Below are 16731 nucleotides of genomic sequence, written 5' to 3' on the forward strand. Positions count from 1 at the left end.
ATATATATATATGTATATATATAAAACAACATCACCAGGTATTCTGTCGCTCTCCCTCAGACATGATCATTTGAAACCAAACAATGGTTGAAAATGTAACAAGGGTGAAGTCGATGGCAAACCAACAAAAATCCCCACGCTTTCCACCGACAACGAAATTGAAAGATGGCAAGAAGTTCCACCAGGAATGACCACAATATCAAATTTTGACCCCTGTGACCCCATACTCCCCACCACCTGGAACAAGACATGAGGGTCAAATCCAAACAATCGTTAGATATTTCACGCGTCCCCCAATGTTGATTGAATTTACAGTTTCATTAAAATAAAATATAACAAAAAGTTTTAAAAAGTGCCCGCAATTGCATTTTTAGAATTTAACTTTTTGACCCTGCCCCGAGGGGCGGAATCAAAAATGCTACTGCTCTCACACCTCCTTGCCACGTGATGATCAAAGCTACCAAGTTTGGTGAATATCTGCACAACAGTTTTGGAGCAGATAGTGTGACGGACAGACAGACAGAGACAGAGACAGAGCCAAAAACAATATCCCCCCCCCCCGTCTTTTTCAAAAAGCGTGCAGATAATAAATAATTTGTGATTGCCATCCCAATATTTGTTCAGCTCCACACTTTCTCAATACATGATCAGGAAAATATGGTCCGTGAAAAAGAGTCCTTAACGTTTTGTCACAGCTTCGGATATGACTTGGAACAGACTTGGCCTCAGCTGTCAAACTGTCTAATCAGTTGTCTCTAGATTTCTGGGAAACTCAGCAGCATGATGATTGACAAGCCAAGGAAAATGTTTTAAAAAGCAATAGAAGATACGGAATCGTATCACTGAAGCATAAAGCTAATAAAAGATCTCCTGTGCCCAGTGGACGGTTCTCTGGCCTCCATACGTCCTGCAGGTCGATCATGCACATAAACTGCTGTCCAGGTACACAAGGACTAAACATTATTATGTTAACGGTGATGGATGTTAATGGACAGCACATCAACGGCTGAAAGAATCTTCGTAAAGGAAATGGTCGAGTATTTTTATGGTTAATGTCGATTTGTCGTTATCCATGAGCTTTTTAAAAGAAATGAGGATTTTGCAATCGGCTCCGTCTATCTGGCTGTCTCTGTCTGTCTGTCCATCACGCTAACGCTTCATAAAAGATTGTGTATAAATTTACCAAACTTGGTAGTTATGCTCATCACATTGCAAGAAGGTGTAAGAGCTGTAGCATTTTTGGCCCCACCTCCTGGGACGGGGTCAAAATGTCAGATCCCAAAATGTCATTACCGGCACATTTTAACAAGAAAGGCACTCAGTAGAGCACATCCCTCTGCCAGGCTGATTAGTTTGTTTTCTATCCCACTGATAGGTCAGTTCTGGATTCGAACCTGAAACAAAATTTAATCGACTTGTTCTTGTCACCTAACCAACGCATCCACCACGTTTCGTCTGACCCCAAGGTCTTCGGCCAGCCACCGTAACCGTTAAGCCAACACCAAGCTTGTGTTGGTGATGAGAATGGCAGATGGGGAGCCACAATTTGGCCTTCTGGTGTTTCGCATCAGGGTGATACATGAATGCGTGCGTTGTCCATCGGAAGGACGTTTATCTGGAGGACCAGTCTGCCAGCACGGTTCGTTGATCAGGCGGTGGTGGCCGTATGGCAGCTTAGCTGCCGGCGTAGCTATCATTTCTTGAAGTGCGACTGTGTCGCTGATGCAGTGCCCCTCTACCAGTACACACACTGGAACTGGTACTCATTTCGCCGACCTCAGAAGGATGACAGGCTGAGTCAACCCCCTGGTGTATTAAATTCAGCGGCCGACGGGGCTTGAACTCAGGACCCTGGGATCCCAAGCCGCCACCCGAACCACTGAGCAAACACCAGGCTCGATCAGGAAGACCACGGACGTTAAAGATCAGATGGTGGTGTCTTTGGGGGGGGGGGGGTAAGCAGACGAGTTATCGCCGGCATGCTGAACATAACATTTCTGCCGAACCCGAAATTCATGGGGCACTACCAAAGCAGCACACCCACACTGCACGGAGGAAAGACATCAGCTTCATCATTTTGATACATCCCTTCGCTCTCGGTCTACACGTTTCTTCCGGGACGTGCCTGACGTCATCACGTACACGATGATGTCACACTTCGACTTCGTGTCATCCGATGGATATCCAAAAATGTTTACTTTGTCTTCAGCTGCACAACAAATGATACACTGAAGCAACATTAAAACACACACACACACACACACACACACACACACACACACACACACACACACACACACACACACACACACACACACACACACACACACACACACACACACACACACACACACACACACACACACACCTCAGCTGACCGAGTTTGAGTGGAACAGCTCGAAAGTACAAAAATCGGAATACCTCACACACATCTCGATTATAATACCAAGCTTGCACACTAAAAACTCGGCTCGCCGTCACACGATCCCTATGAAATTGCTGTGGCACTTAGCGGACATGCTGACAATGTTTGGGAAGTCTTGGCATTCCATAGTACCACTTGCATTTTGCACAATGCGTATTTTTGTCATTCCCCGTGTACGGTCTGTCGGCTGCTACCAGCTATGTTGTACTGCTATCCAGTGCATGTGCACGGGTATCGCTAGTATATATTGTTACAAATTCTGGCACGCCTGGCGTGCGAGCGATTGTGTAACTCCAATTGCAACCGCGTCGCCCACCGGACGGACAATTCAGTCGTGACCCTCCTGGAACTACCGCCAGGAGCCAGTCACGGGTGGGGGTTTAACCTCACCACGATCGTGCCAATTGCCCACCCACGCAGGATAGGGTTTCTCGCCAAATTCGACCTACCGAAGTACCTGCGCGAGTAGTCGACCGGGCGATCGTACCTCACAGCAGGTCAGCCTCAGACACGAACTGCTTAAGCGGTCCGTTCCGTGCTACAGTGATAACCGAGCGGTGTTATCGCCGACCTCGACGGATGTGATTCTCTTCTTTACTCGGGTGTTCAAAACCCACTACTAATTTATTCCGCGATTCAAGATGGCACTTTCAAAAGGGAAAAAGACGACGAACGGGATACATTTCACACAACGACATTTATTTAAACAGCACACGTATATACAGCCAAGGCAGTCATGCAATCTACAGACACATAGAAAGTACTACTACCGACTACGATGATTATTTACAAGCACAGTCACTTACACAGTTTCTACTTGGCAGGACACGGCGCCACAGCATGCATACGAAAACAAAGAAAAACCCTCCCCATAGGCAGGGAGGTAGACGGGGTTCGTAAAACTTTATGGCATGGGACCTGGAGGACCGAACGGGTCCCGTGAGACTGATGGGTCTTACCCGCACCCTCGTGGCGCGACGGTGGGCAGGTCGCGACGTCGACTCCCCACGGCCTTGCGTAGCCGCGGCTGACCTCGGGCCCCTGGCATGATCAGCGAGCTCTCTCCAGCGTTGCTGCTGGTGCTTTCACGACCCACGACCGAACAAGAAAAGACTGAAGGGCAGAAGGGGCTTCAGGACCAGAGAGAGAACGCATGATGGACCACAGGGCGAGAGCTCATGAACCAGAGAGAGACAGCGGATGATGGCCCACAGGGCGAGAGCTCATGGACCAGAGAGAGAGAGAACGGATGATGGACCACAGGGCGAGAGCTCATGGACCAGAGAGAGAGCGAGCCTCATGCGCGTCTGCCCTTTTATAATCTGAGGCTCCGCCCTTCACCCCACCCTGCTTCTGGCTCCACCTCCCTTCTGGAAGCTTCCCAAAAAGGGGAGTTCCCTCACCCCGACCGCCTCACGCTGTTCATCCACCAATCGGCGGCGAGCTGCCCTCCCCCTGCCTCCGTCACACTCCTCGGAGAAACAGGTGGGAAAAATCCGCACGCCCATCAGAACTCTTTTGGTTTCCTTTTTCGTTCGACGGTTTTCAACGTGGCTTGTTGCTTGCGTGGAGGTTTGTTCAAAATATCAATAGAAAAAGAGAAACGGCTATCTCAGAGTCGCAGCCCTTAAAACAACGGTGGGGAACTATCTGTAGATAAACTTAGCGTCATAACTGATCTAAGGACCCTTTATGGTGTATTGAGAATTTCCACAGCCGTAACAATATATATATATATATATATATATATATATATATATATATATATATATATATATATATATATATATATATATATATATATATATATATATTGTTGTGGTTACCAAATTCGCAAACCACCATTCAGGTCCCTTAGGTGAGGTATCTCGGTAAGTGCATGTGTAGTTAGGCCCAAACCCGTTGTCTAGTGGGAATACATGTCATTTATGCGTGCTGCGACTCTTCAGGATAGCCGTTTTTCTTTTACTATCTTTATTTTGGACCAACCGCCATGATTACCACCACAACCACAACATCAACCACCAACCACAACGCCGCTTCACCACAACCGCCACGACCTTCACGTCACACCTCGCAACCGTAGCATCGCCACCGTTCTTGCCCCGCTGTGGGTACCGGTGTTGGACTCGTGCAGGGCGCGCGTCGAACAGCGTGTACAAAATCACGGATTTTGTGCTTCAAAAACGGATCAAAAACGACACACGCCCACTTTTTGCCGTCCAATCGGTGAGCGAGGGGCGATTTGGCCCCGCCTCCAGGACGATCGATATATGCAAATTTGTGGATCAAAAAGCCTTCACGCCCACTTTTTCTCGGGCCAATGGGGAGCGAGGTGAAAGGTCAAAGGGAGGGGGTCAAAGGCGAAGCTACGGGGGGATAAAAGGACCGTGTTCGTCAGTCGAGAAGAGGAGAGTCCAAAGAAGAGTCCAGAGTCGAGAGTCGGAGAGTCCAGAGGCGGAGAGTAGGAGAGTCGGAAGCAGAGGGTCAAGACTTCGCGGGCGGTGGAGCTGCTCGTCGTGTGCGTTGGAGTCGGAACGGAGGGGACGAGCTGTGGAAAGGCGGCGACACCAGACGAGGGGGTGCTCGCGTCGTGCAGGAAGCTGCACCCGAGGGAGGCCGACAGCGCGACCTGGCCGAGGTGGAGACGCTCGTCGCACATAATAAAGATCCTCTATACCCCGAGCATCAGCAACCCCCTCCTGTTTCCCCCCGCGCTGAGATAGTGCGACCAAGGGAGCCCCTTTCCCACCCCCTGCCAGACACTGTCCGCGAGGCCCGCGGGGGTGGGGCGCCATCGCCGCTCCACGTCTCATCACCAGACGGGTAGGCGCGACCCGGTCTCGGCCTCAGGCCCGCCTCATTCTTGGGGATATTCTTTTCCTTGGTTTTGGGTATGTGTTGTCGGCGCCGTCTGTGAAGTAGAATTGTATAAGTGTTGCCGTGTGCTCGGTAGTCGGTATTAGCTCTGCATTGTGTTTTCGCTTTTATATTTGCTTTTTGTGTAAATGGAATTGTGTTTTTTCTGTGTGCTTTTGGTGGAATTGTATATGTGTGCTTCCCGTGTGCCGCGAATAAATGTGCTTTGTGTTGAACTGTTTCCCGCTTCGCTTCGTCATTTCTCCCATTGAATCCTCATCTTGCTTCACGTAAAGGGTTGGTAGTGGGCTGAATACGCCCGATAATTAATCGAACCGTCGAGGTCGACGATAACACCGCTCGGTTATTCTGATAGTACGGAACGGGTCGCTTAAGTGGCCCGTGTCCGAAGTCGACCTGCGGCGAGGTGCGATCGCCCGGTCTACCCTCCGTGTGGGTACTTAGGTAGGTCGAATTTGGCGAGCAACCCTATCCCACGCGGGGGCTGATTGGCTCGATCGCGGTGAGACCGAAAGGTCCACCCGTGACTGGTTCCCGGCGTTAGTCCGAGAGGGTCACGACTGGATTGTCCGTCTGGTGGGCGACGTGCCGCGATTCGAGTTACGTGGCCGTCAGCACGCCGGCGGGCGCGAATCTGCAACAATATATATATATATATATATATATATATATATATATATATATATATATATATATATATATATATATATATATATATATATATATATACATATATATATATATACATATATACATACACACACACACACATTGTTACGAATCTGCCGCCCGCCCAGCGTGCGAACGACCGCTTTTAAATCGAATCGCGGCCGTAAGCCCACCGGTCGAACAATTCAGTCGCGACTTTCCGGAACAACGCCGGAAACCAGTCACGGGTGTGCTCCCAGCGCACACCACGGCCTAGTCAACACTCTACCCGCGCGCGACAGGGTCAATCGCCGAATTATCGATATACCTAAGTATTCGCGCGGGCAGACTACTGAGAGACCGTACCTCAGCGAGGTCTGCTTGGACACGAACCGCTTAAGCGGTCCGTTCCGTTCTGGGATAACTGAGCAGTGAATTATCGCGAGACCTCGCTGGACCCAATTCTTTTATCGGCTATTAAAAAGCCCACTATTATTCTGAAGGCAAGATAGCAGTTCAATGGGAAAAGAAGACACAACGAATGGGTTAACATTTAAACGTGCATATTTATTCACACACGTATACAAACAATCATGCAATGGATGCAAAACACCAACATGCACGTAAACAGAGAAGCAATGGAATTGGCGGGAAGGGACAAGACACGAGCAAGGTGAAGCACTACAACAGTCTATTATTTATTATTCACAAGCACTTATACGGTTGTACTTATTGGACACGGCGCCACAACTTCCACACAAATAAACAAAGAAAAGACCACCCTCATAGACAAGGGGGTCAGGCTGGACCCGTAGGCCTTTATGACGTGGAACTTGGCGGACCGAAGGAGTTCCACGAGACCGTTGCAGGTTACCTGCACCCTCGTGGTGACTGGCTTGGGCGACCCTTGATGGACCCTCTCCAGTCCTCACTGACTGACGCTCCACCGACTGACTCTCCACCAACTGACTCTCCACCGACTGACCGCCAACGCGGCGCTCCGTTCTCTCCACGCAGCTCCCACTCCCACCAAGACCAGCGCGCCCCACGGCCTCTCAACTCGCCCTTTTATCTCGACGGCGCATCGCCCTCCCTTCGCGGTGTGCAGGGGAGGAAAATTTGCGGAGAGTAACAGTCACTTCTGTTTACCAGTTCCGAGGGGAAATTCCTAGAAGTGTGTTATTGGGGCTTCTTCTTGTTCTTCATGGCATAGATGTTATTCGCTGCGGCGAGGTTTGTGGTGTGGTTGTTTGTTGTGGTGGTGTGCCCGGTGGTTGGCGTTGTGGTTGAGATGGTAGTTAGGTGATTGGCATGGTGGAGAAGCTGGTGAGGTGATGTTGGCGGTTGTGGGTATAGTGGTGAGGATGGCGTGGTTTGTTGAGGTGCGGGTGTGGTTGTGGAAAGGCAGTTGGTCTGAAGCGGTTGTTGAGAGCGATGTAGGTGGTGGTGGTGGTGGTTGGTGTGAAGCGGTTGATCCAAAATAATGATAGCAAAAGAATAATGGCTAACTCAAAGATCACAGCCCTGATAACACGAATAAATTCCTTTAAACATCGGTGGGGAAATCTATCTGAACACACACTTAGCGATACAACTGATCTTGGGGATATCCTTATGGTGTCCTGTGAATTTCCACAGCCGTAACAATATACACACACACACACACACACACACACACACACACACACACACACACACACACACACACACACACACACACACACACACACACACACACACACACACACACACACACACACACACACACACACACACACACACACACACACACACACACACACACACCTCAGCTGACCGAGTTCGAGTGGAACAGGTCGAAAGTACAAAAATCGGAAAACCTCACACAGATTACACCACAAAACTGTCAAAAATAATTTCACAAACTTAAAAAATCTCCACACGAGTCACAACATCGGCTAAACGCTCTGAGTTCGGGGAACGATGATCCGTGCCAGGTCCCGCGAAAAACCTGTGAGGAACAAACACTGAGGTGAGGAACAAACACTGAGGTGAGGAACAAACACTGAGGTGAGGGACAAACACTGAGGTGAGGGACAAACACTGAGGTGAGGGACAAACACTGAGGTGAGGGACAAACACTGAGGTGAGGGACAAACACTGAGGTGAGGGACAAACACTGAGGTGAGGAACAAACACTGAGGTGAGATACAAACACTGAGGTGAGGAACAAACACTGAGGTGAGGGACAAACACTGAGGTGAGGGACAAACACTGAGGTGAGGGACAAACACTGAGGTGAGGAACAAACACTGAGGTGAGGGACAAACACTGAGGTGAGGGACAAACACTGAGGTGAGGGACAAACACTGAGGTGAGGGACAAACACTGAGGTGAGGAACAAACACTGAGGTGAGGGACAAACACTGAGGTGAGGAACAAACACTGAGGTGAGGGACAAACACTGAGGTGAGGGACAAACACTGAGGTGAGGGACAAACACTGAGGTGAGGAACAAACACTGAGGTGAGGGACAAACAAACACTGAGGTGAGGAAACACTGAGGTGACGACACACTGAGGTGACGAACAAACAAACACTGAGGTGAGGACACACTGAGGTGAGGTATATTGAGGTGAGGAAACACTGAGGTGACGACACACTGAGGTGAGGTATATTGAGATGAGGAATATTGAGGTGAGGAAACACTGAGGTGACGACACACTGAGGTGAGGTATATTGAGATGAGGAAACACTGAGGTGACGAACAAACAAACACTGAGGTGAGGTATATTGAGGTGAGGAAACACTGAGGTGAGGTATATTGAGATGAGGAATATTGAGGTGAGGAAACACTGAGGTGAGGACCAGAGGTTGGTGCGCGCTCCGGACCGAGCTCCGGTGCCCGCCAACAATATTCTTATTGTTGGTTCGGAATGTTTTAAACAATAATTTGCGTTTTACTGATGTTTGTGGAAAAAAAACAACAACATGTAATCAAGACACTTACCAGTTCGATTTGGTTTCGTGTTCTCAGGAAACAGACAATGGTCTGGACTCCAGACATACAGCGCCTGAGATTTCGATTCCGTTCGACATGAACGAGTGAAATGAAAATTAACGTTACTCTCATTTATATTCCTTTACAACTTGTAAGATTTTACAGCAACAAAAATGAATTTCTATTGAATGTATTTCTTATTTTCGGAAGGTTTAAATTCCAAACAACAACAACAACAACGGAAGCGGTGTATGTTTTGGAACCGTCGCTGGAGGTGTCATGGCGGCTTCCAGTAAGTCACCTTTGAGGCGAACACTTGTTCTTTGATGTATTTGACAAATGGTTTTCTTCTTGTAAACAGAGAATTCCCATCAACAGATAATGTCGTTTTTAATTGACTACACGACCCGTTGACGGCCATATTTGTCGCGATTTAGCTGCATGTGGTTGATATGGTGTTACGTTAACGATGTTGGTAAACACAGATGTTTTCGCTCGTTCCCCTGTGGTGAGCTGAACGTATGAAGCAGATGTAGTCCCCCTCCTCCCCTCCTCCCCACCTCCCCACTTCCCCACCTCCCCACTTCCCCACCTCCCTCCCTCCCCTCCTCCCCACTTGCCCTCCCTCCCCACTTGCCCTCCCTCCCCTCCTCCCCACTTGCCCTCCCTCCCCTCCTCCTCACTTGCCCTCCCTCCCCTCCTCCTCACTTGCCCTCCCTCCCCTCCTCCTCACTTGCCCTCCCTCCCCTCCTCCCCACTTGCCCTCCCTCCCCTCCTCCCCACTTGCCCTCCCTCCCCCTCCTCCCCACTTGCCCTCCCTCCCCTCCTCCCCACTTGCCCTCCCTCCCCTCCTCCCCACTTGCCCTCCCTCCCCTCCTCCCCACTTGCCCTCCCTCCCCTCCTCCCCACTTGCCCTCCCTCCCCTCCTCCCCACTTGCCCTCCCTCCCCTCCTCCCCACTTGCCCTCCCTCCCCTCCTCCCCACTTGCCCTCCCTCCCCTCATCCACACCATTCATTCATTCTCTCCTCTTCACTTCTGATTTATAACTGGTATTTTGTTTTCTCTTTTTCTTCTCGTACCAATCGTCCACCGCTTCGTCACAAGTCCTGCGATACATCAAGATACCTTTATGCAGGTAAATATGCTTGGTGCACGTTCTTCTTCTCGTTTGGGATGGTGAATGGCCAAATGTCCTGATGTTTGTACCTTTCTGTGTAGCTGGCAAGCAAATGTCCGTCCAAAGACGAGTGCTGTGGTACAGAAGTCATCTGCCTTGCCATCAAACCGGAGCGAGTACGTCATTGCCAAACTGGACGATCTTGTGAACTGGGCACGTCGGGTGAGATCGTTTTGAAGCAACGAACAGCACTTTCAAAATATTCTGCCGTTAAATTGATCTTTAGTCAAATGGATGTTGTATTTGCTATTAACTGAACCATTTCCTGCAACTCTCTTAACCTCCTTTTTTCAGTCATCTTTGTGGCCAATGACTTTTGGCCTGGCATGTTGTGCCGTTGAAATGATGCACATGGCGGCACCACGCTATGACATGGACCGCTTTGGGGTCGTCTTCCGTGCCTCACCACGCCAGGCAGATGTCATGATCGTTGCAGGAACACTTACCAATAAGATGGCACCTGCTCTCCGGAAGGTGTGTCGGGGCCAGAGCTGGGATTTTGCACCACGTGTGTGCACCTGTACTTGTATACTTGTACAGAGCCGTGCGTTGGTCATCTTGAAATTTATTGTAAAGAAATTTTCATCTGCTTCATTTACACGACGTCTGTCCATTATCAACAAATAATCAGCCAGTTGCTCTCTGCCTTTGACCTCTCTTCTCTTTTTCTTTTTTTAGGTTTTTGATCAGATGCCTGAACCTCGTTGGGTCATCTCAATGGGCAGGTATAATTCGACACTGGTAATGTGATATTTACCCCACACGTGTCAAGCAAAATGTGGGGTTAAGCAATTGGTTCACTGTCTGTCTCTGTCTGATGTTTGTCTGTCTCTACGATTGTCAGTTTATGATCGAGGAACAAATTCATTACAATTGAATGTTTTATATATTTAACACAAATCTGACCATGAATCGGAAAACGAACCCGTAGTTTAACAGTACTTTGCCTCTGAATTTAGAGAGGAGCAAGATAACTTCTTTTTACTCTGTCTGCCTGCCTGGCAGTCAAAATTGAACATCATTCCAAACAGAAAACTTACTGTTTTTAACGACGTCATAAACACAACCAACAGGCACGAAAAACGAATGTAACGTGTTAAAGGCTCTGCATCAATGGCGGTAAACTGAATTTGTTTTTGTTTTTTCCTACAACCTTTAAAATCTGTTTTATTTAAATTGAATTATAAACTCGAACACCATAGAACACAAATTGCCTTTTTGGAACTTTGAAAACCCTTCCGTTTGACAGCACTTAGACAAAATATTACAGCATTTTACATCACAACCAATCAAATTTACTGCTCGTAGACCATGCCCATGTCCTTTTTTTATTATTATTATTTTCTCTTTCTCTTTCTCAAGACTACACAGGATAGGGTGCTCCATGAACTCTCTAGTTTGTGTTTGAAGTTTGGAGTGAGAAAGTTGTTTGCACCCCATGGTTATTTTTGAAGTGCATTGCCTTTTACTTATTGACGATATAACATGACTGACTTTTTAGTTATGATTGATATGTGTCCGATTATTAGTTGCGCTAATGGAGGAGGATACTACCACTACTCGTATGCGGTGGTACGAGGCTGTGACCGCATTGTTCCTGTGGATATTTACGTGCCAGGTCAGTGTTTGGAAGCTGACCGATATTATGCATCAAAGCAGGAACTTGATTGAGCTCCTTCAATGTACTCATTTTTGTGTCCGATGTAAATGGCTTCCTGTATCTGCAGGCTGCCCTCCCACGGCTGAGGCATTGCTCTATGGTGTCCTACAACTCCAGAAGAAAATTAAGAGGCAGAAAGTGTTGCTGTTATGGCATCGGAAATAGGAGCATAACTGGTGTGTTTGCAATGTGCTGCCCATAGATTTCATCATTGTATTATTTTTGGTTTCAACTTTCACTCAATTTGCTATCCCATTAACACTTATCCAGAGAACTCGATTTCTTGTAGTAATTGAAATGGATTACTGTAATAAATTCTAAAATACAAGAGATAACTGGCTTGGAATATGTGACTTTCGAAATGACATATGAATGATAACTAGGCCTTTCATGCATGCATTATGTGTGTTTGTGACTCGGTTCCACTCACTAAATAGCCTTTTTTAAATGATTTTCAGCATTTTGACGAAAGAGCAGCAATTTCAGAATAGTTAATCATAGTTCTGTTCCTGAATGCAAATCGGTTTCAGGGAAATATAGCAAATACGGGACATATTCGTGGATGATCAGAGTTGAGTAATAGAATTGGCTAGCGACGGCTGTGGTTCTCGTTCTCTCTCACACGCGCACACACGCATCTTCTTTCACCAATAGATGCAAAAATAAAGTGTAATTTCTCTTGTGGCCCCAGAACCAAACAAAAAATATACTTTTAAAGGCACACTCAGCCCAAACAACTTTCACCTCCCCCCCCCACCCACCCCTTCCACCCCTCCACCAAATCATGATTGATAGGGTAGAAAAGATCAGGGTTTTGAATTGGATAATCTGAGAGGGTGGTGAACAGCTGGCTGTCTTGAAGGCCTGGAGGGAAAAATGAGATTGAAGAGGATGTGGAAGTTGATTCCATAGGTGGCCGGGGGGGGGTGAGACTGGAGAAGAGACAGTACAAGCCAGAAAGACCACCGACCTGCCTGCAGTGAGAGAGTGAGAGGCCCAATGACTCAGCCTCATCGCGGGAGATGCCAACTATCCGAAATGCCTTGGTTTTCACAGCGTGAAGCCGATGTAAGTGGGAGGCAGGAGCACCAGCCCAGAGGGGAGAGCAGTACTCCATCAGGCTGTGGATGAAAGCTTTGTAAGTGGTCAGGAGCTCAGGTGGGCCGAGGAAGGACTTTGCACGATGGAGGATTCCCAGTCGATGACTGGCTTTGGAGGCCAGGTTGGAAATGTGGCTTTCCCAGGAAAGATCATGGCAGATCGTGAGACCCAAAAGCTTGAAAGGAAGGACTTCTTCCAAAGGATTGTTGAGAAAGTGGATGAGGGAGTTTTCTAAGCAGTCCTTTCGGAGAGACATAGTGAGAGTGTGAGATTTTTCTGGATTGAAAGACATGTTCCACGTGGTGGACCAATTTGTGATTTTTACCCAGATCTGCAGTGAGCGAAGAAGCTGCTGCAAGCTGGTCTGAGGGATGACAGATGCTACAGCAGAGGGTGGCGTCATCAGCAAAGATATAAAGAGTATTTTCTCGAGAGTCGGAGAGATCATTGATCAAAACCAGAAAAAGAACAGGGCTCAGAAGGCTGCCTTGAGGAACTCTGGCCTGGACAGGAAGAGGGGATGAAAGAACTCCATTTAGGGCCACACGAAGACTATGACAGGAGAGGAAGTCTGCGAGCCATGAGTGGAGATGGCCTTGGATACCATAGGAAGAGAGTTTGGTTAGCAGGGCAGGGTGCCAGACCGTGTCAAAATCACGCGATATGTCTAGGGATATGGCTGATTTCATGTATGGCATTGAGGACCTCCATCCATTGTTGGGAGAGCAGAAGCAGCATATCCAGGGTAGATTGACCTGGTCTGAAACCAAATTGATGATCAGAAATCAAGCCATTGAAGAAGAGGAAGGATTTAATGTCGGAAGCGATGATGGATTCCGTAACCTTGCTGATGATTGGGAGAAGTGTGATTGGTCTGTAGTTGCAGGGATCAGTTTTTTCACCTTTTTTTTATGCAGAGCGGTAATGTTTGCTGATTTCCAAGCAATATGGCAGATGACCTTCAGCAAATGAGAGGGTGAACAGAACAGAGAGAGGGTGAGCAAGAGGAGAGGAGCAGGTTTTTAGGACATGTCGGCTGATGCCGTCTGTACCGGTTGCAGAATCTGAGTCAAGGTTTGACAGTAAGCTCTCCACCTTGTCAGGAGAAAAGGACACAGAGTCCAGGGACAGTTGGGTGCGACTGGGTAAGGTGGGTACAGAAAGTGATGGGTTTTGGACACAAGATTTCGTTGCAAACACCGAGTTTAGGCATTCAGCCTTTTCACTTGCGGTGTCAGCTGTGCGACCATTTTAAGTATGGGAGGGGATGGAGGGGTAACATACCCCAGAAACAGATTTGATTAGATGCCACCAGGATTTGGTGGAGGGAGAGAAGTTGGAGAGTTCAGACTTGAGCTTAGAAAGATGTTGTTTTCTGGCTCTCCTGAGGGTAGATACACACTTGTTCCAAGCTTTATGGAAGGAACTGAGATTACCCTCAGTTGGGTTTGCCTTCCATGAGGCAAAGGCAAGTTGTTTCAGGACAACTACCTCGCCACAAGCTTCAGTGAACCAAGGGCGGGAGGAAGGGTAGGACAACTGAAGACGAGAGGGGATAAATCTGTGTATAAGGGAGAGCAAATTTCTTTGAAAGAATTCCCAGGATGAGTTGATGTTGGAGAAAGTAGCGATGGGAGACCAGTGTAGAAGTTGGATTGCTGCTTGGAGACCCTGCCAGTCGGCTTGAGTGAAATGCCAGATTTGACGGTGCTGAGGTGGTTCTCTGATAACAGCCAGAGAGATGTCCACTTTGACAAGCACATGGTCAGAAGAACCGATTGGAGCGGAGGAAGAACTTAAGATATTTTCAGGGAAATTTGTCAAAATCAGATCCAGAAGAGATAGAGTACCATTGGTTGAGATCCGGGTCAGGAAATTGACCGATTGAGTCAGTCCCAATCAGTCACAGTTTTTGCTGAAGTGCCATGACAAGTGAGAGAGGTTCCCACACCGAGCCAACTGGCATGATGACAATTTAAGTCACCACATATGAGGAAGAGAGAGTTTGAATGAGAAGATGGAAGTTGGTCCATGTTTTCGGACAGTGAGGTGTAAATGGAGTCATCACTGTTTGGTGGACGGTACAGTACCCACGTGAGGTGGGACTGGAGGGGAAGCCGTAGCCAGAGGCATTCCTGAGGGTGTGGGGAAGTGAGGGCAGTGCTGGAGAGTGAGAAATGGAGTCTGATGAAGAGAGCAACTCTTACACCAGGACGAGGCTCAGGTCTGTCATACCGGAGGAGGGAGAGATACTTGGGAGTCAGAGACGTATTGAGGGAGGAAAGTTTCTGTTAGGCAGATTATGTATGGTTTGTCAGTGGCAACCTGTATGGAAAGATCTGTAAGGTTTGAGCGAAGGCCCCGGATATTTGAGGTCCACACTGTTAATGAAGAGGGAGAGAAGGAGGATTTGAGTGCAGGGGATGGGAGGGGAGGGGGAGGACAAAGGAGGAGGTAAAGAGAGTTGTTGAAAGAGTGTGGGGGATTGCAGAATAGTTAGGGAGGGGCCAGATGAGGAGGAGAAAAGGCACTGTGGTGCTGGGGGAGGGGGGGAAAGAGAGGGGGCAGAAGGCTGTTGAGGATTTGAGGAGGTGGAGTGGTCAGACGGAGGTGAGAGGGCAGGGGAAGGAGGCAGCAATGTGGATGAGAGAGGGGGTAAATTTGAGAAGGGTGAGTGAGGGGGGGGTGAATGGTGGGAGAAGGGTCAGTGGGGAGAGTTTAGGGAGAAAGGTGAGAGGGAGGCTTGGAGGGAGAAGAGTGTGATGGTTGCTGTGAGAGGGATGAGTTGGCACTGAAGTTTTGAAAAAAAGAATGGTTGATGGAAAGCGAACATTCATAGCAAACTGGGGTTTTTTTATTTTTAGGTCAGAGATGCAATTAAAGACATTTCTTTATGGGTGCAATAAAGGTGAATTAAGACAATAGAGAGAAGAAACGCTGCAACAGTTGGATTTTTTAGGCAAGGTATGAATGAAAGGTCGAATTGAGAGCAGTCTGTTGAAATAGAAGAAGAGTAGTGCATTATGATTCAGTAAAGAGTACCACACGTGTGAAAGAGGAAGATGAAGTATTATAAGAGATCGTTATTATTATTATTATTATTATTATTATTATTATTATTATTATTATTATTATTGTTTGAGAGTTTTCATCAGATTAGGTAATGGAGAGGTTGTGGAAAAAAAATTGGTGAGATGAATGTTGAATTTGGATCGGTAAACCTTGGGGGTGGAAGCAGATTGCGTGGTTACGGGAGAAGCACGTGGCTTTGGGAGGTGTATAGTCAAAAGTAAATTTATTTATTTTAAATGAGGATTGCGTAAGGATTATTAATTACCTGCTTTAGCAAGTTTAATAAAACAAATGATACATATTGGTATTTTCTATCCGTCTCTGTGGTTATAATTGGGAGATATATGTTGTTAATATGGTATTGTTCAAATTTAGTTTTTTCCAAGTTTTTAGATCATGTTGTCTTTATAAATCTTAAATGATGTTCACTTTTTTGTTTAATTCCTCCACCCCATTTCCTTTCCTCCCCCTCTTTTTGAATTCCAGGTTTTGAGAAACGAATAGCCACTTCTCAGTCAGTATAAGTGTTTCATTATTTGCTGCTCCTTCGTGTACATTCTTTGAAGATCAATGTGTGCAGTTTTGGCTTGGATAATAAACCTTCATTCTGATGAAGTTTCATTCTATTGTAACTACGAGCAGAGTACCCGTCCTCTGGGCGATCTTATTCCAATCATGCAACACGTTCTTCTGACGCATACCTTTATTTGGGTGGTGTATAGGCAACCGAGAGCTCTGTATGGGCAAAAAATAAAAACCCCGCGTTATGTGTATGAAGCAAAAACAT

At 47.4% G+C, this 16731-nt stretch overlaps 2 protein-coding genes across 4 annotated transcripts in view; one reads left to right on the top strand and one right to left on the bottom strand.

The window, feature by feature from the left end:
* Positions 1–9081, bottom strand: part of LOC147016102 (uncharacterized) — a 30258-nt gene extending 21177 nt beyond the window's left edge. The window contains exons 1-2 of one of the 3 annotated variants that reach the window (XM_085848833.1): positions 8943–9026; positions 7859–7943 (exon numbers count right to left, since the gene is read on the bottom strand). The gene's annotated coding sequence lies outside the window, so the exon portion shown is untranslated. Of the gene's footprint in view, positions 1–7858; positions 7944–8800; positions 8845–8942 lie in introns of those variants that run through there. The other 2 variants (XM_085848832.1, XM_085848834.1) reach the window with 2 other exon arrangements.
* A 23-nt stretch (positions 9082–9104) lies between these two features.
* Positions 9105–16555, top strand: LOC147016103 (NADH dehydrogenase [ubiquinone] iron-sulfur protein 7, mitochondrial-like). Its single transcript, XM_085848839.1, has 8 exons — positions 9105–9225; positions 10039–10069; positions 10153–10273; positions 10406–10585; positions 10790–10836; positions 11641–11729; positions 11839–11947; positions 16431–16555. The coding sequence occupies exons 1-7, from the start codon at positions 9213–9215 to the stop codon at positions 11934–11936; spliced, it is 579 nt and encodes a 192-aa protein (XP_085704965.1). The 5' UTR covers positions 9105–9212; the 3' UTR covers positions 11937–11947; positions 16431–16555.
* The last annotated feature ends 176 nt before the right edge of the window (positions 16556–16731 follow it).

Source organism: Eptatretus burgeri, chromosome 12, assembly GCF_056783735.1.
Source record: "Eptatretus burgeri isolate ZD-2024b chromosome 12, Ebu_testis_v1, whole genome shotgun sequence".
NCBI lineage: Eukaryota > Metazoa > Chordata > Myxini > Myxiniformes > Myxinidae > Eptatretus > Eptatretus burgeri.

What these genes read in the sequence shown, in the direction of transcription:
- LOC147016103 (XM_085848839.1), top strand. An exon ending in TGGGTCATCTCAATGGGCAG is followed by an intron (nt 10,837 to 11,640) that starts GTATAATTCGAC and finishes TCCGATTATTAG; the next exon opens with TTGCGCTAATGGAGGAGGAT. An exon ending in TGTGGATATTTACGTGCCAG is followed by an intron (nt 11,730 to 11,838) that starts GTCAGTGTTTGG and finishes CTGTATCTGCAG; the next exon opens with GCTGCCCTCCCACGGCTGAG.